At 40.7% G+C, this 22662-nt stretch overlaps 4 protein-coding genes and 1 long non-coding RNA gene across 6 annotated transcripts; 2 read left to right on the top strand and 3 right to left on the bottom strand.

Annotated features, from left to right (window-relative positions):
* Window positions 1-4333: 4333 nt before the first annotated feature.
* On the bottom strand, window positions 4334-6533 carry foxi3b (forkhead box I3b). Its single transcript, XM_027025744.3, has 2 exons — window positions 5699-6533; window positions 4334-5531 (listed from the first exon to the last, which is right to left on the bottom strand). Exons 1-2 carry the CDS (start codon window positions 6288-6290, stop codon window positions 4960-4962), a joined length of 1164 nt encoding a protein of 387 aa, XP_026881545.2. The 5' UTR covers window positions 6291-6533; the 3' UTR covers window positions 4334-4959.
* A 1028-nt stretch (window positions 6534-7561) lies between these two features.
* syce3 (synaptonemal complex central element protein 3) lies at window positions 7562-10638 on the top strand. The gene is made up of 2 exons (XM_027025717.3): window positions 7562-8771; window positions 8862-10638. The coding sequence occupies exons 1-2, from the start codon at window positions 8663-8665 to the stop codon at window positions 9041-9043; spliced, it is 291 nt and encodes a 96-aa protein (XP_026881518.1). The 5' UTR covers window positions 7562-8662; the 3' UTR covers window positions 9044-10638.
* A 374-nt stretch (window positions 10639-11012) lies between these two features.
* Window positions 11013-16917, bottom strand: lcp2b (lymphocyte cytosolic protein 2b). Of its 2 annotated transcripts, XM_027025720.3 has the most exons (15): window positions 16313-16917; window positions 15209-15271; window positions 14635-14681; window positions 14328-14390; window positions 14201-14229; window positions 14036-14076; window positions 13686-13893; window positions 13485-13579; window positions 13288-13354; window positions 13125-13211; window positions 12948-13014; window positions 12824-12851; window positions 12432-12506; window positions 11735-11890; window positions 11019-11562 (listed from the first exon to the last, which is right to left on the bottom strand). In XM_027025720.3, the coding sequence occupies exons 1-15, from the start codon at window positions 16388-16390 to the stop codon at window positions 11437-11439; spliced, it is 1230 nt and encodes a 409-aa protein (XP_026881521.2). In that variant the 5' UTR covers window positions 16391-16917; the 3' UTR covers window positions 11019-11436. The 2 variants fall into 2 exon arrangements, with proteins under 2 accessions (XP_081555351.1, XP_026881521.2); XM_081699225.1 differs by lacking the exon at window positions 11735-11890 and having other exon boundaries at window positions 11013-11562.
* A 3483-nt stretch (window positions 16918-20400) lies between these two features.
* On the bottom strand, window positions 20401-22504 carry LOC113587179 (protein Wnt-8c-like). The gene is made up of 6 exons (XM_027025728.3): window positions 22205-22504; window positions 22074-22107; window positions 21784-21922; window positions 21538-21663; window positions 21259-21401; window positions 20401-21120 (listed from the first exon to the last, which is right to left on the bottom strand). The coding sequence occupies exons 1-6, from the start codon at window positions 22270-22272 to the stop codon at window positions 20563-20565; spliced, it is 1068 nt and encodes a 355-aa protein (XP_026881529.1). The 5' UTR covers window positions 22273-22504; the 3' UTR covers window positions 20401-20562.
* LOC113587182 (uncharacterized) lies at window positions 20868-21494 on the top strand. Its single transcript, XR_003411713.2, has 2 exons — window positions 20868-21009; window positions 21262-21494. It is a non-coding gene; the product is annotated as an uncharacterized LOC113587182 (long non-coding RNA).
* Window positions 22505-22662: the final 158 nt, after the last annotated feature.

Genomic DNA, 22662 nt, shown 5'->3' with positions numbered 1-22662 from the left:
ATATTGACCTGTTTTCTTTACATTATTTATTTAGTTAGTTAGTTACTTAGTTTGTTATTTTTACCAGTTGCCATTTTCTACAAATACTTGCTCTAAATGAGAAAATGTATTTTGTTTTAATTTGTAAGTCTATAGTTGACAGAAAAAAAAAGAAAAATCTTAATTTTCCTCATACCTATAAATAGTAAAAAGAGAGAAACTCATTTTTTCCAGAGCTGTATATGCATAAACACTGTGTGGTGCCTGTGGGGTTTTTTTTTTTTGTGTGTGTGTGTGTGTGTGTGTGTGTGTGTGTGTGTGTGTGTGTCTATCTATCTATCTATCTATCTATCTATCTATCTATCTATCTCTCTCTCTCTCTCTCTCTCTCTCTATATATATATATATATATATATATATATATATATATATATATATATATATATATGTGTGTGTGTGTGTGTTTGTGTGCGAGTGCATGTGTTTAATATATTGTTAATTTGTTTATTTATAAATAAACTAAATCTATCAAGTAATTCTTTCATATGTATACAACATTAGAAACAATTTATCCTGTGTATTAACATTTGATGTCTACTACACTATAGTCTATTAATTGTACACTACAAATAAATAACAATAAGTTCGATAATAAATAATAATAATAAACACTAATAAGTTCAAATTAATGTTAGTTGTATATTGGGATTTTGTAAACTGCATGCTTCAAATATTTTTACCTTCCCATGAAGTGAAAATCCTTAAAATAACAATGTAATGGCAATGACATTACTACTTTTACAGTAATGGCCCATTAAACTAGAAAGAACGTCTCAGAAATATACTGATATATACAAAGTCTTCATGATGCCAGTCACTCTTTGTCTTTATGCTGTAAGTACATCCTCCTGTTCCACTCACAAGTCTTTACTTTGTATGTTATCATGAATCTTGGTGAACCGTCCAGTTAGCAAGTCTTAAAATTATTAATATTATTTGCATATTTATATACCAAATTACTCTCTTTGTTTTTGCTAAATTTAAGTTATATCTGACTATATCTCTTAAAATATTCATGTTGTCATTACAAGAGAGCTGGAGATTTCTTGGAAAGTACTGATTAAAATCACGTAAAGTAAACGTCTCCACCGAGGCCGTTACACATTCTTCACCATGGCTTGTGTTCTGTTAATGTGCGTGTGTGTGTGTGTGCGTGTCAGAAACTGTCACTCAGGAAGGTAAACCTGTGTTTTGGCTGCTATGCCTATGGGCTGACTCTTTGGTCTGCTGGTCAGAACACACGTTTGAGGCCAAAATGTAGTTGCCTCCCAAAGTCTTCGTCAGTTTGTATGTGCGTGTGTGTGTGTGTGTGTGTGTGTGTGTGTGTGTTTACACATGCCACACGACAGGCAGCAGGTCTAGTTGTACATTTATAGATTTAATCATACCATTCTGTTGATCAATATTTCTCCACCCCTGTGGCATTAGAAAGCATTTCTTATGCTCAAGGAATAACTACTGTGCCTGGATGAAATGTAAACATGTATTAAAATAGGGACCTTCCCCATTTAGTGGGTGAAACTGTCTCACTTATTTATTTTTTGGATCACACAACAAAAAAAAAAAGAATGACAGATATATGAGTAACAGTTGGAAATTTGCATTATTTCAAAACAGTTTTGATAGGTTACAGCTTGCAGTCTAAGCTCATTCTTTTCTTTGAAAATTGTATCTGTACCAGTGTGTTTGAGTCATTATTTCTTTTGGCACATTTAGTGTCGGGAACGGAACGCCACATGTTATGTCTCATCCTTTCAGCTGCGTCTCATTAAGACTGACAGGGCAAGACGGGCATACGTGTAAGGGGAATCTCTGATGTTGGCACTTTGTGTGCAGACAAAAGACAAGAAAGAAAAAGACAGGGAAAGAACAACTATGATGCCAAGCGCATTTGACTAGACCCATATTATTCTTCTCTTTCCATGTCCCCAAAACGCTTGTTTTTCCCTCAGAACAGTGCCACGAGATAATCATCTCCATTTGTAGCTTGGAGTTAAACAGGAGCCACAGTAATCAACTCCCACATCAGTCTCCTGCTTTTCTGCCTGTAAGTATCAGGTTTGTTAGGAACTGTTATGCAAAACAGTTGCTATATGATCCGATGTGAAGTCTTAGTGCAGATCAGTTTCTTGAAGAAAACTTTGCGCACTGCCAGCTAATAACCATCGAGAAGATCCACATGATTACTGTTGCGTCAAAAAGACTTAGAAGGCTTTTTTTCCCTCCCAACAACTCAGTGAAAGTTCACGATTAGTCCGCTTCATCGTGCGCACAACTCAGAAGAGTCCATGACTGGTGTAAAAGCACACACCCATAAATGCCCACACCCACCCACACACCCACCGCCCACACCCACCGCCTTACAATTAGAGCAGTGCTCGTACAACTGCCCCAGGGTTTTGACTACAAAAACAAGTCAGGGGTCTCCGAGCCAAAACTTCACTATGATCTAGATAGTTTTTTTTTCCCCCTTCAGTTAGAATTAGAAGTGCTGCCTGTGTTTAGGGATAAATAATATCCTTAAGGTATTATACAGAAGGGGCACAAGGTAAAAAAAAAGGTTTGTAATCTTCCACGCATTGTGTTCTCTGCACAGCAGGTAGGTGTTGATTCTGTACGCAGAAGAAAGGCTGAACGTTTCTTCTAGTGTAGATCGGAGCAGCGTGTCAAAGGGAACCAGTACCTCTGACATATTCGAGAACATCACGGGAGTAACAAAACTGAAAAAAAAACCATTTCCCTTAAACTCCATATGCAAAATGAAAGACTTTCAGTGAAGGGATCAGTAGGTCAGTAAACTGACCTCAGAAAAAGCAGCAAACACAAACATCATTTGTCACTGTGTACACCTCCGCTAGCAGAAAACCTGCACACTGCATCATTTGGGACGTTTCTGGCAAGCACACAGTCGAGTGTCCCTTCTACCCTGTTTGTAAGTTATCAGAGCTGCTGCCTGCTTTGTGCAGCCAGCACTAGGCCAGTCTCAGCTTCTCTGATGCCTGCTTGTTTTTTTTCCTCTGAACTCCTTCCTGGATTGGACAGGGTTTTTGTCAGCTAGCCTACATGTAATGTGCGGCCTGTTACTATGTTGAAATATCAAACAGGCTACAGCTAAACCCTGTTGTAGTCTCTTGGTCCTGTAGGAAGCAAGGTCAGTTTCAGCGACGGTTTCTGGCAAACCCTGGCTCTGAATTTAACAGTTTTTTTTCCAGGTCTGTGGGCATGTCAACGTCATCTTCATGTAAGTGATCTGTATTCATGTAAGTGATCTGTTGTGCCTATATTTTTGGGCACCTTGAACAATTAAATCTTCAAATTTCAGTGGAACATTGACATGGTGAAGTTTATCAAATAATCATAATAATCATCTTGGTTTCTTTCTGTCACTTGAATAACCCATTTTACAAACGCTTTAAATGCTGCAATGTCTAATGCTCCAGTTATATGCAAACCAGGGTAACAGAGTTCAAATAAAGAAGCACAATACATTTATCACACTAATGATTAAGCATGTTCAGTTAACTGTCCCCCATTCCCTGGAGGGCTTTAAAAAGGAGGGCGTGGACAATTTCTGTTTAAGGTGATTGAAGTTTTTTTTCTTTCTGTATTTAATAATTTATGAGCTTTTTTCCTTTGCTCACCTCATGGTGATTGACTTTAACACATGGCCTTGTCTGAATCAACCACACACACACACACACACACACACAACCACACAAGGTTTAACTCTGTTCAAAATTCAAGCTTAATTGTCATACTTAATCATTACTTTGCGCATTCTTGTATAGGTAAAATAGTTATTCATATTCATTCAGGTTAAAACCAATACTGTACCTAAGAGTGCAGTGTCACCTTTTCGAGCTGTGATTCAGTTTTAAGATGGCATAATGCTTTAAAAGGTGTGGGAAAAACAGACGTAGCGTATCCTGTCTGTGCAGGATCTGAATTCGCGCAATGGCAGCGTCTCTCGTAACAGCACACGGTCACGCTTTATTAATCATTCCTGACTGCCAAATACCCAGGGTCAGCAGCACCCTTTCTGATCTGGAGACACTTGGAAGATAATGCTGACTGAAAACTGTCATAGGACTGGAGAAGCAGGTTTTTCCCTGCCTCCTTAAAGATCGTCATTCTAATGTCATGTTACTGTGATATTTTTCTAATGTGATGTTATTGTGATATGGGCGATGCTTTTCTAATGTGCTGTCATTCTGTATAAGACTGCTGTCTCACTTTAAATAAATTATCTTCTCCCGCAAAGATGCACTTTAGTAAATCATTATCATGGTCACCATTTAATGAAACAGGACATTAATTCCTTTATTTTACAAAATCATAAGGTGTTACATAAAATTCTGTTCAACGTTCACTTTTACCCTGACAAGAGACATCATCACTTTCAATTAAACAAACAAACAACACATAAGCTAAAAAAAAAAAAAAACGGCCAGTATCAAATTAGTTGTAGAATGAGTCCTACACCACACACAGTTTCTCTAAAACGACTCTGCCAATTACAGAGCTTGTTTTTAAAGCCACATTCAGTTTTATTGCAGGTGCTTGCAGTCGTGGTGATAGGATCAGTGAAGAGACATGGGTGGAATGGCATGATGTCAGCAGCAGACCTGCTGGTGGAAAGGGCCTCTAGGAGTGTCACGCATATCATGTGCTGACTTATCAGTTCCTGTGGGAATCTGCTCTAATCTCGCACTCACGGGACCGTCTCACAGTTCATCCACACCAGTCCACTGATAGTAAGCATGTGTATGTGCGAAACTGTGTTTTGTTTTGTTTTTTGGCCTTTTTTTTCGGTTGGATGTTTTGTTTTGGTTTTTTTTCCCCTCACCAGTTTCTCGCTGGAGTTCACCGTACAACTCGTTGTCTATTCTTTATAGAATGCTGACTCCTGTCCAGTCCTCTTCACACCTCTGTGCCTTCTCGGGGATACAGAACTCCAGCTGAGCTCAGCCCGTTATAGAAGTGCCCGCTGAACTGGTTGAGAGCAGCGCTGCTGTAGCCCAGAGAAGAGTGGGAACCAGAGGGGGAGATGGGAGGTGGGGGGGGAAGAGAAGATGCCCAATCAGAGACGGCCGAACCAGCGGAGTAGGAGCTGAAGCCCGCGCCCTGGGGGGCCCTCTGCGTCCCCTCCACCGGCAGGCTGAGGGAAAGGGGGCGGTTTATGGGGTCTCCTCCTCCTCCTCCGATCTCCACCGGCCCAGCCGCCACACCTGACATCTCCGTCAGGAAGTTGCTCAGGCAAGGGGAGGGCCCCGCAGACGGAGAAGAAAGGCCCTTCTCAGGAGAGGCTGAAATGTCAGTCGCTGAGTTTTTAGGGCTCCTCCCGCTCCCATCCCCCGACTCCGAGGCGAGAGGGGCGGCAGAGCCGGCCTCTCCTGTGAGACCGTCTGACTTTCTCTTCCTCTTGCGCCTGAAGTTGCCATTGTCGAACATCTTTTCGCAGTTTGGGTCGAGGGTCCAGTAATTACCCTTGCCTTTGGAATGTGAGAAAAGGAATTTATATGAATTGTTGTTAATGTGATACTAAGCAAAAACAGCCTTCACACTTCCAAAAAAAACCAAAAAAACAAAAAACCCCAAAAACCATGTACCTCAACGTTTAAAATGATTAAAAATGGCAAATATATACAAAAACTCTTACCAGGGTCGTCTTCATCCCGAGGAACCTTCTTGAAACAGTCATTCAATGACAGGTTGTGACGGATGGAGTTCTGCCAGCCAGCTTTACTCTTGTTGTAGAAAGGGAAGTTATCTGCTACGTACTGGTAGATCTGACTGAGAGTCAGGCGCCGGTCTGGGGCTCCATGGATCGCCATCGCAATAAGAGCCGAGTATGAGTACGGAGGCCTGACTAGCTTCATCAGATCTTCTTGCGAGGGCATGGAGAACCACCCCAGCTCTCCACCAGCTCCACTAGGGCCCCCCGGACCTAGGTAGGGCCTCTGCATGCCATAGTGCTGAGGCACAAAGGGGGCACCTGCAGGGCCTGGTGCTCCACCCAGATATGGGGAACTGCTGATCCCGGTACCGTTAAACCACAGGTAGGGGTTGGGAGACGAAGCGGCGTATTCCCCAAGGTCATACGAGGACGGGTTGGTCCTCTGCGGACTCGGCAGTGACGGAGGAGGGTAGTAGCAGTCACTGTAGAGGCTCAACTCTGGAGGCTCCTGTCCCAAGCTGGGGAACTGAGGGCCGCATCGGGTAGGAGACTGACTTTGTTCGTATGATGTCATGACGAGTGCCTCATACGGTGCTCCTTTCTGGAATAAAACAGGTCAGGCGGCTCTGAATGCGATATGCTGGTTCTTCTGCTATATTACAGTCCAGAAATCTTCCTCGGTTCTTACTCTTAAAGACTTATTCCCACCTAAGAGGTCCTGCTTCTGGCTTGTCCTTATTCTGCCATCGTTTGTCCTTGCACTCTGTCATTGCTATTACCTGTCCCACCTGTTTTATTTACGCATACGTGGTACCGCCTTTCTCTCTTCTCATTGGTTGCTTTCCCTTACTAGTTTTTTCCCTTTCTTTTTAATTCTTTTGTCTGTTCAAAGACATGAAATTCTTCACTGCTTGAGGCGCTGATATGAAAACTTTATTTTAAACTTCAGGTTTTTGAATTTTGCTTTATGATCATATCATTATATGAATATGTAGTTAAGATTCAGTATGAAAAGCCCCAAAGCACATAAGTAGTTTCCCTTTTTTCTGACATTAAGAAATGTTCTGCAAAATAATAATAAAAAGATGAACTTGTACAGTATACAAATAAACTTATTCACCCATGTGTTTGATGAAACATATTAGATTATATATAAGGCAGTTTATTTGAGCTCTGAAACATTGGGAATTATTTCAGTGGCAAAGCTAGAAATACACAATCAGTATTCCTATCAAGATGCTTAAAGGAATAACTAAACCCATAGCAACCTAACAGCTACTGACGCTGATCTGTAGTGGATGGTCTAAAGTTAATCTCCCATATGCACTAGATAGAGAATAAGCTGGGGGGGAAAATGGAATATTCCTTTAAAAGAAAATTCTAATGTTTTTCTAAAAACTCTTCTTTCTATACTTCCTGTACTTTTTTCTCACTTTGGATTAACTCTATTATAATTAATTCTCCAGTATCACTTACGGTATTCTCCAACAGAAGGGCTGTTATTTTCTTCTTATGGCAAGACATGAAAAAGAACAGCACAGCATTTAGCTCTAGAATTTGCCTTTGTAATTATATATCATTTGCCTAATTTGCGTTTTTTTTTTTTTTACTGGTCTGCATTCTGAAGTGTTGCACAGTGATTGTTTCCACCGCATCTGTGCACGTGAACTTTATTGCGTAATCTTTTTATAATTTTTACTTTTAAAATATGATCGGTCAGCATATATTACAAGTTTCAACAACTTGGTTATAAAGACCTTTTGCCCAGATCAGACAAAATCCAATACATAATACAGAATACAGAAGTGTATCTGTATTCCTTTCCGCAGAGCTGCTCACCTGGTGTAGACATATCGGGTGCAGCCTTCTTCCCAGCACACATCCCAAACTTTCTCCAGAGAGATGCGGGCTTGGCACAGTATTGACCAGCAGGGGGGACCGCCTCCTTGGACAAGGTTTTCGTACCTGCTTAATACTGCAGAAACGCTGAAAATATCTAGTTGGTGATTGCAGGAGATAGTAAAGTCACAGAAACCTTTTTGCCCTCGGAGTAATTAAGTGATAGCCAGCAGGACTTATAGACGGCTTAGCCGCGGTGTTATTGAAATAGACTAAAGGAGGAACTTGGCCCTTTTTTTAGTTTCTTGTTTATGCAGTAATGATTAATCTTAGTCAACAGTTGAATATAAAGCGTCATAGTCCCTACAGCAAGTCAGTAAATTGTGTCAAGCTACCCGACCCTTTTACATTTGGAGGGCAGGGTTCTCAGTCTGGATAAACATCTGACCTCCAAATAATGTCTTACATTTCTTAATTTGCATGTTATTGAATGACACAACAGCATGTTGCATAATGACATGAACATTTTTTAATTTTTCATAATATACTATAAACCCTTACAAATTGATAGCCAGCCTCGGCTCCGTGTCGCGAGAAGAAGGCGCGTGCTCCTCGGAACGCCTCTCGTGCGCCGCCGCGAACAGTTAGCTTAGCTATTAGCTTAATTCACCTTGGAAAAACTTACATGCACAAACGCTTTTAATTACTGAGACATTAGCGGCAGTACACAAAGGTTCGGCAAAGGTAATGTGGTTTCATATTTAATGGTTCATGTGTGGCTCGAAGTTACCATAAATCGTTTGAAACAATGCGGAGCTAAATTAAAATTTAAATTAAAGCGGCCAGTTAGTTTGGTAGGTAGCTAGCGAACTAAAATGTGTGGTGGTCGTGTTTTATACTTCTTATTGACTGGACTGTGGAAATATACATTACTTAATAATAAATAAGGATTAGCTGGCTCATTTGGTTGTATTTGAAAAGCCAGCATATTAGCAAGCTAGGTCAAATAGCTACTGAGGCGGCTAACTAACGGTCAGACAACCGCCAAACCGCCTCAGAAGAGGAGCTTCGCCTCCCTGGTCAGCCACAGCGTCTGTTGGTTTGTAGATGGTTGACAGCGCTTCGTCGGGCGAGCTGCGTGAGGATTTTGATCGGGAAAATTTACAGCTCAGCAAAGACTTGGATAGAATGACTGAACGAGTGGAGAGTATTGCAGGTAATGTTAGACAAGCTGGTTCAACTTTAGCATTAGCCATGTAGCTGGTCTCAGTTGGTCTTTAACAGCCGGTTTCTTATCTGCTCATAGTGGATTTGACGTGGATGGCATACGATATGGTCGTACTGCGTACCGTTCCACAGCTTACGAAATCCCTCAAGAGACTGGAAGATGAGTACCTTCTGTGTAAATCTGTAATCAGCGGCTCCGCAGAAAAGGACAATTTAGACGCCCTTTCTAAGATTGTTGACCAGAAGTCAACCCAAGACTAGATGATCTATTCTGTATACACTGTATAGTCAATGTAAAAGCTGATTACTGTGTTTTTTTTCCCCTTGGCATGATGAATTGTAGCTTCTTGATGATATAAAGGTAAAAAATAAATAAATAAATAAATAATTAAAACAAGAGTGCAGTGAACCAGTCATTGGTCTCAGAGCTCATCATGGTGCATTCCATAGTTGGCCGCGTATTTGCATTTTATATGCTTGCACTTAATATTTTGTACCATAAGACTGATATGTATAAGAGAGTGTGGATAATATAGCATAAACATATGGGGGAGGCACATTTGAACGGTGTAGATGATGCAGCGTGAGGAATAATATTTTATGAGCAAGGTGTGTGCATCACCTTGGGCTATTAATTTGAATGTATCTGTTTTTATGGTCTCTTATAGATGGAGAAAATGGAAGAGCACAGCAGCTCTTTTGATCTGGATTACATAATTGTACAACTGGAGTCCGTTTCTGAGACTTTGCATCAGTTGGAAGGTGTGAAAAGGAAATGCAAAACTGACCTGGTTCTTTCACATGTTAATCTTCTGCTGGCAATAGATAAACAGCATCACTATTCGTTGTCTGGTTTACTGATTTGGGGAAGAAACAATAATTAAATACCTGAGACTTTATAAAGATGTAAACAATAATAGGCATATTAATTATGGACATATTTAATACATTGCTAAATGCTGTGAATCTAGTTTCCAGAAAATCTCTAATCTGGACATCACATACCTTAAACAAATATCTGTATTATATCTGTACAGGTATGAAATGTAATCATCCTTATAAGACTCATGGTATCCAAAATTGACTTATTATTTAAACATAAGGTGGGATTTTAGCATTTACAAGGTGGGATTTTGGTTATGTATTTATTATTATTTTTAATTTGATAAAACCCAGCCTTTTTTGTGGATTGAGCCTGCTTCAGTGCATAGCTCAATGCAGCACACAGTTAGCCCCATAGAAAGACTTGATAAGAGTATGACCGCAGACTGCCCCAGAGACTGAAGTGTCTTTAGGTCACTTGGTGGCACTTTCTGTTATGGTGCAGCACATCACAGGTTTACAAGCTGCTTGGAGTGAAACTCCTGTTACACTAGTGATGTGACCCAGATCAACATCTGCTGATGCCTATCAAACATGGGGGGGTTGCTGTGGAAAAAAGGGAAGTAAAAAAAAGGGTGGGGGGGGGGTAAAATTTAACGTCAATGCTGGTACATGACGATGTGGGGTTGACACTCACAGAAAGACTACTGCTCTAGTGATAGTACACATCCACTTTCTGCAGAATATAGATGGGAAGGGAGGGAGAGAGAGTGCCTCACCTTCAGGAATATCTGAAGAAAGGTATGTTGGAAAGGCATTTGGCAAGATGTTCTGTAATTACATCTTCTGCCATGGTATTGCCATAAGTAGGGGAAGTCTGTCTATTTAGCTATCTAACAATCTTCATTTATTTATTGAAAGCAAAATTTACTCTGCCAAGGGCTGTGGATATGTGAATTGTGCATTAACACAAACATAAGTTAGCAACATATGCGTTTATACCACTATTGGTGTCATCCGATTAATGTATCATTGTACATTTGTAGTTATTTTCCACATAAATGCAGAAGGATACAGATTTGCTTGATAAGTTCCTACAGTCAATTGTGAACTGTTTTCTTTTTCCATACCGTTCTACCATTGCGGTTCACTGCATTTTGCAAGGTATATATTGATGCAAGGGTTTTATAGCACATATTGTGAACTTTCTCTTGTATGTAAGGGTCCCAGGGGTTGTTTGTGGTTTTTGCTTACACAACCTTGGATTTTTCTTTATTTGCAGTGAAGACTCAGTTACTGCAGTGTAACCTAACTGTGTGTTTCACCCACCCTGACAAGACAGCATGTCTGCACTGTGTTGTACAGGACTCTGCAGCCCCAGAAGTAGAGAAGTGAAATGGTGTACTGTTGGCAACAGGGTATTTGGCAACAGGGTATCAACTGTATTTTCAAATGTATTTGAATTAGTATTTGTAACTTCTGTTAAATTATTTGTAACATCTTATACATACAAACACAAAAATACAAACGGTTTGTTGGGTGTAAAAAAATTAAAATGTACAAAAATTAAAAGTACCAGATACAAATGATCTTTTTTACATTATTTCCCCCAAAAGGAAAAGCCCATGCAAGTGCACTATGAAACAGGAATTTAAACTAAAGTTTGCTTCATTTTGCCATTATTTTTTGATTTTTCAGTACATTTTCAAATAACGTACGTATTAGATAGCATTAATAGCATGTATCGATACAAGTCAGTTGAACTCCTGTAAGACTATAATTTGTCTTGACTAGCTCTTTTCTTCTGGTCCTCTGAACGTGTGCAGTCTTGCTTAATGCCTTACTGGGTGCAGGAGGCAGCACTGATGCTGAGCTCCACTATTGGGGTCCATGGCATCTATAAGCATGATTGGAGTGTTGACATGGTGCGAGACGATGTCTCTCACACTAGGGAAAATCTGTGGTACAAAGGCAATTGTTACTCAGTCGGACATGCATAATGCATTTTAGTTGCAATTAGTGATTGAGAACACCCAAATCCATTCTACTTCTGTAGTATTGTTGATTTTTTTGTTTGATTGTTTTAAGTCGGGGTAAAGGATCTGATTGATAGCTTTGTCAGCTACTTACCTCAGCCCCCATTATGCCTGTACCCAGAGAGTAGCCGTGGTCGTTTCCATGGAAACGAATCTGTACGTTGTATACTTTGTGTTCATTCAGTACCATGAGTGTATATGGCTGTGCTATGGCGTTCGTAGAGCTGTCTCTAATGAGGAATGCGCCGTTCTGAACACGCATTTGAAACAACACTGTTAACAGAGCTGTTGATAACAGTGGTAGAAGTGTGTTAAACATAAAATAAAAACCCAAGTGTGAGGTGTTTTTGTGCCACTGCTGTACCGTGTTTATTTTAAAAGAGCACATTGTGCTGTAATAACATAACTAAAATGTTGATATGCTCAGGTGCACACACACACACACACTTGCATCCTCAGTGGTCCAGCTACCCTAGGACTCACTGTATTTGACAGATTGGCATTAAACAAGGTCATACCCACTAATTTCCATATCATTTCTATTTCCCATTCTGACCTTTTTTCCTATACCTGATTAATAATAACAATAACAACAAATTATGAGTGTCGTGTGTGTGTTTGCCCCTCAAGAGACAGGGAAGACACACTTCAAGCCCCTTTTCTGTATTAGCACCCAGATGTTGGAATAAATTTCCATTGCCTGTTCGTATAGATGTAGACTGAACAATCATTAGCTGCTTCCCTCATTCTCTCAGTCATTTATTCATTCATTTCAAAAACAAAACACTTACCTTATATATTTGTCTCAGAGAGCATTCAGCTTCTCCTCGGGTCATTGGCCCTACATACCACTCTGGGTCCATGTCCTGCATCAGATATCCATATTCACAGGTTTATTTTTATATTTCTCTTTATTTGTTTTTGTTTATGACTGTTATATTAAAGAATGGACAATAAATATCAGGGCTTAGTGGGTTTCATTTTTCCTTTGTTTAAATAAACGATCCTTGTGCCCTGCACAAACTCACATTACAATACTGCCATCTTGTGGTTGTGCAGGCAAACAACACGTCATTTAGACTGGCGTATACATGTATCTTAGATGGAATTCATCTGAAGTTATTAGGACTGTCAAAGAACATTAAATTGTGTTGTGCTAATGAATAGAGGGGTAAGAACTTGCCTGATTATTAGAAGTAAATTGCGCGGATCTGTTAAAAATATGAAAAGGTTTTCACATTTTTTAGTGCTGTTCTCTTTCTTCAAAACATTAAGGTAAGAGTCCCCATGATTATTAAGCTAGTTACCTTGATGGTGATTTTGGTAACCCTGTAGCCATTTGTAAGTTCATTGTGGCTGGAGAGAAGCTTTTTACTGCAGAGGGTGGTCATTAAAATACAATTGCAATATTTTGTAATGTCACATACATATAATTTTTTAAAAAAAATTCAAATTGCATGAATAAGTATGTAGAAAAACGATACCTAGTTTTTCTGGGACTGTTTTGGAGAACCATGTCGAGCGAGGCTTGTTCCTGCGGTCTATGTTAGGTCCAGATCCAACAGGCTTGCCTGCAGGAATGTGACATTCATCAATTAAAATACATTAAAAATAAAAACCCTGGAGAAGGAAACAAACCATACCTACATTTAGAAGAGGGTGTTATGGGTCTTTGTGGGTGAGAACCAGGCCTCGGAGAGTTAGCATCCAGAAACTAAAGACAAACAGGGAAACATAATTTGTCTCAGTGCCCAATTTGCGGTATAACTTTTAAACAATTAATTTCCAAATGAATATTATAAAATATATAAATAAGTCTCATTATGTTGATTTTTAAAAAATACATTAGCTTGGCTCTTTGCAGGGGGAGCCAGTGTGAAGCCTGGCCGCTGGGGAAGTGCAGCTGTCCGGCCTTGGCCTGGAGTCTCCCGAATGCTATCTACACTCACACAGAGACAACGACAGTAGTGGATAACAAGGCAGCTTGATGGATAACGATTAAGTGGTGCAGGCCTGAGGTATGTTCCAGCGTGTCGTAGAGTCACCTATGTAATGGCTGTTGTTCAGTGGCCTGGTAGCACAGCAGTGGCTCAGTGTATCAGTGGAGATTTCGCTAGGAGGTAATTCATATTCACAATCACTGTTCACTGCTTCGTGGTCAAGCCCATCCGACACTGCACATATGTAGTCGTCCTCAAAATTACCACTGGGTTCATCTGGCTCTTCATAGTCTGGTTCACTGTCCTCATCGTCCTCATCATTCAAAAAAATAAAGAAAAAGAAAGGTTGTTCTTAGAATAATGTGCTAAATTTAACTTGAGAAAGGATGACAACTACAGACTGAATTTATTTGATGATCTTAGAATGAAGAAATACAAATCAGAGTGAGACTCACAAACTCGTCTCTTTGCGAAGTCTCAGGTGTATGTACAAAGCCTACTCAAAGAGAACAATGAAGATAGAACTATTATGAATTTACTATAATAATACATAAGTAAATAAGCAAATAAATAGGTGACTTAGGGTGTGAATACGTGTTATCGCCTAGTGTTAAAATTACCCTGCATTGGAAGCTGTGACGGTTTAGGTCTGCAAAAAATGTAGATATGAATATAAGAATGTTAGTAGTTAGACACAGCTGTGCTCTGTGCTTCTCGCCTTAAGTGTGTCGGCATTGTTAAGCTCACCGATGAAACAGCCCCTTCTTTTTTTCCCCCTGATTAATCTCATTGATGATCTTTGTGATGAGTCTTTAACAAAGAAAGAAGGTCCAAATGTAAGTGTAAGTATTCGGAGAGAGTTATCATGTCATCATGTTCTCAGGAAAAGTGATGGAGAGAACAGCAATCGGTAAATAAAGACTCTCTTTTTGTGATGCCCATGAGTGAGCATTAAGTAACTTCCTCTGTTTTAGCTTTTCAGTACAGCATTGTGCTGCGTCCTGCTTCCCTATATCTGTTAAAATATGTTTACGCCTTAATTCTTCAAACTTACGGCACATGAACTTTGGGAAACTTCTGAATATCGATGTATGACATTGCCTGGAGTGATAAAGACAAACAGTGTTAGGGGCAGCCTGCTTTTATTCTTCTATTATCTCTGTTCTTATTGCTTATTGATAAATGCATAATAAAAAGAAAAACAGACAAATTAATAGGCTTAAAGCCCTTAACACAAAGCTGTGTACATATGTGGACTAATTACAGTAACTAAGCAAAACTGATACATAAACATTCAGAAAGTACCACATTCATTACATTGTTTGTGTGAATGACCAGTGTGGTAGCATGCCAGTTAGTGACTTAAGACAAGCCCATATCATTCATATATATCATATTTATATAATAAATCTGTGAATATTTAATTCAGTGTGCTTATGCTCTCTCTCTCTCTCTCTCTCTCTCTCTCTCTCTCTCTCTCTCTCTCTCTCTCTCTCTCATATATATATATATATATATATATATATATATATATATATATATATATATATATATATATATATATTTGTGTGTTTAGAATGAGGCATGTTCTTATAAACTTGAAACTTTAAGGTGAGAAAACGTCTTACTAAGAACTTTGAACCATTCATGCCACTTCTCCTCACCACTGTGTCGCAACCAGACAGCCTCATCTACGAAAGAAATGTATCAGATGTGTGCTACAGTTGAAAAATGCTGATAAACACATGTGCTGTAGTCATAATGTTGAAGAACACATGTGCTGCAGTTATAATGTTGAAGAACACGTGTGCTGCAGTTATAATGTTGAAGAACACATATGCTGCCGTTATAATGTTGAAGAACACATATGCTGCCGTTATAATGTTGAAGAACACATATGCTGCAGTTATAATGTTGAACACGTGTGCTGCAGTTATAATGCTGAAGAACACATTTGCTTCTCCAGCCATTTTCACAGTTATCATCACACACCCTCCCTGTTGTGTGAGAGTAGCAGGAGCTGATAACAGTTTTACATATGTAGAAACATTAAAAATACCCACAGTTAGCTTCAAATAAGGACAAATGTGAAGCAAAATTGTGTACAGTGTAAGATAATGTATGTAATATAATGTACTATAGTTTAAACTCAGTGTCAAATGTAACTCTTGTGTGTTTGTTTCATGATCTCTGTTGCCTTATGAACTTCTACAAACAACTGGAGCCTGTAATGCCTAACTCTGCATTCTCTGTTATAGCAGCGGTGACCGTTCTTTAGTGGGGCCTAGTGTCTTCACTCAGACAGTCACAGTTTAAAATCATCTCACAGCACAACATCTGACAGTTGGATCTATTTTATGTGTATTGAGACTTTTACTCCTTTCAAATCGGAGACTTCAGATCTGTAAGACTTTCCAGTCAGATGACGTTTTATAAGATACTGTTCCCATCCTGAACAAAACAGATACGTGCCCTTCACTGACTTATTGTACTGTGTGATTAGAGTTTACGTTGTGGCATTGTGCACATATAAACACATCACCATACATCAGAAGCAACAGATGATTGTAACACTCCGTTAAACAGAGTGTCCTGACGTTAAACACAGTGTCTGTGAAACACGGTGTCATGATGTGTAGCTGTATTCTCATCTCTACATATATAGTACTTTTTTTTCCACAATGCACTGTGGAATGAAAAATGAAATAGTTCAACTGAGGGATCATACTCACTTTCTTCATGTAGTCAGCCAGAGTCTGTGAGTCCCAGCCCATTATTTCAAACTTAGAGGGAGTGCTGTCCAAATTCATTGTGACCAAGATAATTTTCGTTTGTTTGTCTGTTTTGTTTGGTTGTTTTTTTGTGTGTGGTAATCTCAGTTTACTGAGGCAAAAAAGAAAGAGGGACAGGTGCAGACACGGTGAGATTACTCTAACCGGTGAGATTACACGGTGATATTACTCTACACAGTGAGATTACACGATGAGATTACTCTAACCGGTGAGATTACACGGTGATATTACTCTACACGGTGAGATTACTCTAACCGGTGAGATTACACAGTGATATTACTCTACACAGTGAGATTACACGATGAGATTACTCTAACCGCTGAGATTACACAGTGATATTACTATACACGGTGAGATTACTCTAACGGGTGAGATTACACGGTGATATTACTATACACGGTGAGATTACTCTACTCGGTGAAATTACGCTACACGGTGAGATTACCCGGTAAGGTTACTCTACCCAGTGAGATTACTCTAGAGTCTTACTCTCCCTGCGTTTGCCCATGCTGTTGGCAAGTTTGAGTGAAAGAGTGTAGCGTGCGCTGATAGCAACAGTTCTTACCACCTTCCTGAAGTCAGTGGCTTCAAAAGAGGAAGTGCTTGTTCATCAGATATAGAACACCCCACATTTAGAACTGCATAATGTGAAATGCCGTCAGGGTGTATTTATACATGTGGATGTTCAGACCTTATGTTTCATATGAATGCGGGGAAATTTGTCTTAGGTCACAGAGAGCCACTTTAGTCCTGCACAGGCATGGCACCTCTGAACAAGTTATATACACAGAAATCGGCACGTTGACCTACTATGTTTCTGTACGAGAAGCTTTTCTCAAGCCCATGGCTATAAACTAAAAAAAAGAAAGCAAACAAGCTGAGGTGTTGCATCCAGACAGGAAGATAAAGGCCAGCACACAGAGGTGTGTTTGGTATTAGCCTACAGGGCAATGCATTCATGCATTAATGCAGGCAGAGAGGCAGAGCAAAGATACAGGTCAGTTCCTCATCTGCACACAGCCCAACAGATGCTATGCTTTGTCTTGACAGTTAATTTCATGTGTAAGCCACAAGAGAGCTTCCCAGGTTCACAGACACTCTGACTATATTGAAATACTGGATACATTTGCGAGAGTTGTGTGTAGGGAGCGAGACATGGGGGGGAAAGGCCTAGTCCAGACATAACAGGCGAATTGGTTTAGATGGGCAGAGTCCCATGTGCAGCTCAAAGCAAACGTGCATGCAGTGCACATCACCCTGGTAAGAAGGCCAGATAAAAAAGGTGCAGCCCTTTTCGTGTTTAAACCACAACTCCCCTTTCATGCACGGCCTACACCACACAAAACCAGGGGAGCATGCGAGAATGGAGATGGAGGCCAGCTGCAGGTCCCATCCGTGTAACACCAAGGTGAGAGTGGTGCGGAGACTCCTCCCTCCCTGCAGGACTGCGGGATTCCCATTGACCGGAGCTGTTACCCTGGGGGCCTTTACACAAGACTGTTGCCTCACGGTTTTAGCCAAAGGGGTCCCATAAAGACAGGAGGGGCCCTCTTGTCCAGCTGCACAGAGGAAAGGCTGACCATCAATGATGTGAAGGACTTTATGATGTTATAGCAGTATATTACTAGCACGTAGACATAGACATAAAGTTATATCAGGTAGCCTGTCTGTTGTTTGCCTTAGAATTGCATCTACATTCTCGATTTACAAATATTTATTTAGAGATGGTTCAGTCATTTTGCTGTGCTTTTTAAAAAATGCACCAATGAAGTTGCAGATGTACAAAACAGGGTTTTTTTTTCCTTTAATGACTTTTAGACAAAGTATTGAATAATTATTTCAAACAATAAGAAATACTCAGCTAAAATGTATACTTCTCTCCCCAGATAATGCTCTGATTTAGTATTTGTACAACAGTGAATATCAAAAACAATTTTAAAGTAATAAGAACCTTGTTCCCAGTAGACTTGTACTGTATCACAGACTGACAGGCAAGTTGTTGCTTTGGTTGTGGGAGTGGATGTCACATCAGTTGCTTCTGATCAGGCGACACAGAGCAGCACACCTTTGTCATGCGCAAGCTTAAAGGAAATGGGCCCTTTGTGGAGTGGAGCAGGCCGGGTTGACCCTCAGCGCTAGTATTTTTGAAGAGGGTAGAAACCAAAGGGGATTGCGGGAGATCACAGTCTGATTCCATCCATATGAAAGGTCTGTGAGAAAAGGGGAGGGGCTGGTGTAGGGGGGGCGTGTCTAACTTAGATGACAACATGGTGCTGTATTTAGTGGGATGGTCATTTTGTTCCCCATTCATTAGGTCACAGCAGGACAGCCTGAGAAATACATGGTACCCCTGAAGGCAAACAGGCAACCTGGAATACCCACAAGCTTCCCGAGTTTACAGGAAAAAGAAGGAAGGACAATCACTTTAAAGAAATGCGAGCATCATTGCATTTATTCTTTAAAACCAGGGCCTCTGCTAGCATAAACACTGTTGAGGCCCAAATGCGCAGTCAGTGTAACGCCAGAGCTAGTAAATCCCCCTCGATTACTTTTTAAATCTTATTTAAGTACTCTGAATGTCAGCAGCTGTCTATATTTAAATGAAAATCTCGTTGCTCTTTGGTAGGGATCACTTTGATGAGGCTTGGTCAGGAACATCTCAAACAGTTCCACTTTAGTAGTAGTAGCACAGTGCATGGTGTATATATGGTAAACTGCATTTTTTTATATACAAGTGAGCACTTTATTACATACTATACTGTAGCTGTACCTGATAGGCCAATAGTCAATGAGACATACAGTCAACTGTAAAGTTTAATCCAGTCCTCTGGACATTGTAATCCACTACTCTGCACCACAGTTGTACTGTTAAGTCTGTCGACTGGCTCTTATCTTGTAGATGGGGGTATGTTGTATTAGTCTTTACCTGGTTCCTTTATGAGTGACCTGGTTTGGGCCCAAGAGCACATCATACTTCATTATATATTTTTTACTGTAAATACTGTTTATGTAAACATGTGCATCTTTGTTTATATATACATACACAAAATATCCAGGCATCTTGTGCCTTTTAAAAAAATCATTAACTGAAACATGGCACAACTGCAGAAAACAGAGCAAATTAACATCAGTTGATCAAGTACACAGAACTGATGTAAAAAGGACTGCTGTGTGTGTGTGTGTGTGTGTGTGTGTGTGTGTGTGTGTGTGTGTGTGTGTGTGTGTGTGTGTGTGTGTGTGTGTGTGTGTGTGTGCGCACGCACGCTTGTCTACCATGTAACAGGAGACCTTATAAAAACTAAACATTGTGATAATACCCCTACCACATGCTTAAACAAGTCCTGAATGGGTTTTTAAATTAGTGCAGCCAAGGAAAAACAAAACATCTAGGTGATGCCCCCTTCTGCTGCCCCTATCTCCTTGGGGTTCAGACCCCCCCTGGAGCCAATATCCCATCATTCATCAGGCCAGACACACTGGAAGATTTATGACATGTCCCACTGTGCTGAAGAAATTAACTATGTATTAGGGGAAGTTGTCAAATTAGGGTACAACTCTGGTATTAGATGGTTGGGAGCTACATGCCATAATTAGGGTTCCCTGGTTTTAAAGTGACTTGGCCTGTGATTGGCCCAAAGCTAAAGATAAAGTCACTTTTCCTTTACGAAGTATACTGTCCTGGTAGTGTAGTTTAGTACTCATACCTGCATATTCTCCATTCCGTCCAGATCGTAAATGAATTGAGATGCATTGTACTGACTTGTTTAACTAGGTCTGCATACACCAACCCAGCATTACCACGTCAGACTGCGATACACAACATCACTGTGGTCTACATATCAAAGTAACGCCAAACCAGCCAGAGAAACGCCCAGTGCCAAGTGCGAAGACCTCCACGTTGATCTCATCAGCTCCGTCCTCTAAAGAGTTTCGCTTGTCGGTATTAATCACGTGAACCCTCGCTACATTTGTTGACATGTCTCGCGTTGAATGTGGACCGGAAATGTGCAAGTCAACACACAGCACCACATGATCTTTCATTTAATTTATTAGAACATTTTTAAATATACATTTTGTTGTATTTACACAAATTAAGTATAACCTGTGAGTTACAAATATTCCATTACTAAAAAAAGTGCAAGCAAGCAAGTCGTCTAGAGTGTTCCACTGTAACGCGCACATGCCATCAGTTATTTTGGTCCTCGAACTCTGCGTCGTGTGTGGTGACCGTGGCTGCTTTGTTTCCTACTGCAAACATGCTTCACTATTACCTGTGAGCAGTTTTCGCAGTTCACCGTGCAGCACCAGTGAAACCTGCAGTTACAGCTGCTCACGGTCTCTGTGCGCCTCTCCTCCACGCGCAAGCCGCACTCGTGGCACAGTCTGCGGCAGCTGCGCTTCTCCCACTGTGAAAGACTGTCCCCATGTTGCAGACATTCTCTGCCTTCCGTGCCGTGCAGCCCGAGACTCGCGTTTCTGGCGCAGTAATCCGGAGAATCCTCCAAGTATATGAGCTCGGATCTCGGGATGGCGCTGAACGCGTCGGCGATGGCCCCGCGGCTGTCCGCGCTGTTGCCTGCGCGCATTCGTCTCCTGTCGAACTGAAGTTTCTGCGCTTGGTCGTGCTTCACTTTCAGGTAATTTCCAATCTCGCGGAAATCGGAGAGTTGCATCCAGCACGTCTGCACTGCACAGCTCTCGGACATACCGTGGCACCGACACACTCTTTTCATGGTTGCCTTTACTGCCTGTAATGCAAGATATTTTACGATATAGCCAAATGCATACAAACGTGTGGCTTTATGAGCTACGCTATACCTCATAACCTATAATTCGTAACTCATAACGTATATCTCATAACTCATAGTTATAACATTATAACTCACCAGACGGCCGGCGGCGTTGTTATGAAGATTGACTGCGGCTCGAGCGTCATGTCCGGTCTCTACTGCGTCCACGTACTGTTTGGAAATCCTCTCTCCAAAGTCAACGTTATCACCGCAGCCTCCCCACAGCCATCCACGACCTCCTACACATCCGGATGAATAAGATCAGATCTACAGCCAGCAACATCTGACCGTCATTGCGCTATGCGCTAATAAATGCTTTCAGATGCTGAAAAGATTCGCGGTCGGTGTCTTTCTTGTCTCTTTACGCATTCTTACCAATTTTGCCATTCCTAGAGTTGTCACATCCACAGTTGTCCAGGTCCCCGAGACTACAGTTTCTGGTTAGCGTGTACATGATTCCAGCTGTGCTGATGGCGTGGACGAAGGAGGTCTCTCGTGTGGCTTCAACAACAACAACAACAACAACAACAACAACAACAACAAAACCTTTCAGGTGGGTGTAAAGTTCAAGGTACGCGTCGATTTCTTAGTTTAGCAATCCGTTACATTTGCGCATCTTACCACTTCTGGGGCCTCTCTGATTGGGTAAATGAAGAGCGTTTTCCGGGCAGTTCCACCTGTCCCACGCAAACTGATATTTGCACTCTTCTATTCCGTTCTGCGCGCCGGCCAGTACGCTAGTAGCGTAAGTCAAATACGCCTGCCAGTGGGAGAGTGTGTCGCTTAAATGCAGTCTTTTAAAAATTAATTTATGTTAATACTCAGCGTAAAATCCCCCGCGCGTTCTCTTTTGAGTAGGGTTGTGGGGTTTTGCTATCGTGCTTTCAATACGTTTTGAAAAATGAACTTACTTTGGGACCAGTCACGAGGAAATTGTGAAGTGCCCTAAAAGCAGAAGAAAGAAAAGCAAAATGTGAATACAGTTGCGTGATCCAGGATATCACACTAAATTCTAAAAGTTCATGAAAATGATTGTCCTTACCATGTATGTCCTAGGAGAGGCTTGTGCTGCACGAAAAAAATAAAAGCCCAGAAAAACGAATTAATCATTTTTCTGCCTTTGTGTGGTCACTTTGCTCCGCACTCAAACACCGCTGTATGATCTGGCGTTTCATTTCAGATTCGTTTTAGACATTTATACAGTCCACATCAAGGGCCATCGGGGGATCACCTTTTGTTAGGGAGTTCGTGATCCGCGATTGGTCCACAGCCACTGGGAAACTCCTCCAATGAACTTCAAAGGATGGACGTTTACAACTGTTTTCTCTGCGATCGGTGATCTTCATTCATAAACTGGTGAGGGTTTATTCTATGTACAAACCAACACACTTTCTCCAATAAAATTATTTTCTTTCTACTTCTGAGAAAAAAAAACCTTATATATATATATATATATATATATATATATATATATATATATATATATATATATATATATAT

This window comes from Electrophorus electricus, chromosome 16 (assembly GCF_041902795.1).
Source record: "Electrophorus electricus isolate QZ-2024a chromosome 16, ASM4190279v1, whole genome shotgun sequence".
Taxonomy (NCBI): Eukaryota; Metazoa; Chordata; class Actinopteri; order Gymnotiformes; family Gymnotidae; genus Electrophorus; species Electrophorus electricus.
This window is presented reverse-complemented; position numbering and strand designations above follow the sequence as displayed.

What these genes read in the sequence shown, in the direction of transcription:
- foxi3b (XM_027025744.3), bottom strand. Translation starts at nt 6,290, where the DNA reads ATGACATCATACGAACAAAGTCAGTCTCCTACCCGATGCGGCCCTCAG. An exon ending in TCGGGATGAAGACGACCCTG is followed by an intron (nt 5,532 to 5,698) that starts GTAAGAGTTTTT and finishes CACATTCCAAAG; the next exon opens with GCAAGGGTAATTACTGGACC.
- lcp2b (XM_027025720.3), bottom strand. Translation starts at nt 16,390, where the DNA reads ATGAATTTGGACAGCACTCCCTCTAAGTTTGAAATAATGGGCTGGGAC. An exon ending in GAACAACAGCCATTACATAG is followed by an intron (nt 13,580 to 13,685) that starts GTGACTCTACGA and finishes GTGTGAGTGTAG; the next exon opens with ATAGCATTCGGGAGACTCCA. An exon ending in AATTTACTTCTAATAATCAG is followed by an intron (nt 12,507 to 12,823) that starts GCAAGTTCTTAC and finishes TATCTGATGCAG; the next exon opens with GACATGGACCCAGAGTGGTA.
- LOC113587179 (XM_027025728.3), bottom strand. Translation starts at nt 22,272, where the DNA reads ATGATTAATTCGTTTTTCTGGGCTTTTATTTTTTTCGTGCAGCACAAG. An exon ending in TCCTCGTGACTGGTCCCAAA is followed by an intron (nt 21,923 to 22,073) that starts GTAAGTTCATTT and finishes TCCCACTGGCAG; the next exon opens with GCGTATTTGACTTACGCTAC. An exon ending in ACAACGCCGCCGGCCGTCTG is followed by an intron (nt 21,121 to 21,258) that starts GTGAGTTATAAT and finishes CTTGCATTACAG; the next exon opens with GCAGTAAAGGCAACCATGAA.
- syce3 (XM_027025717.3), top strand. Translation starts at nt 8,663, where the DNA reads ATGGTTGACAGCGCTTCGTCGGGCGAGCTGCGTGAGGATTTTGATCGG. An exon ending in ACGAGTGGAGAGTATTGCAG is followed by an intron (nt 8,772 to 8,861) that starts GTAATGTTAGAC and finishes ATCTGCTCATAG; the next exon opens with TGGATTTGACGTGGATGGCA.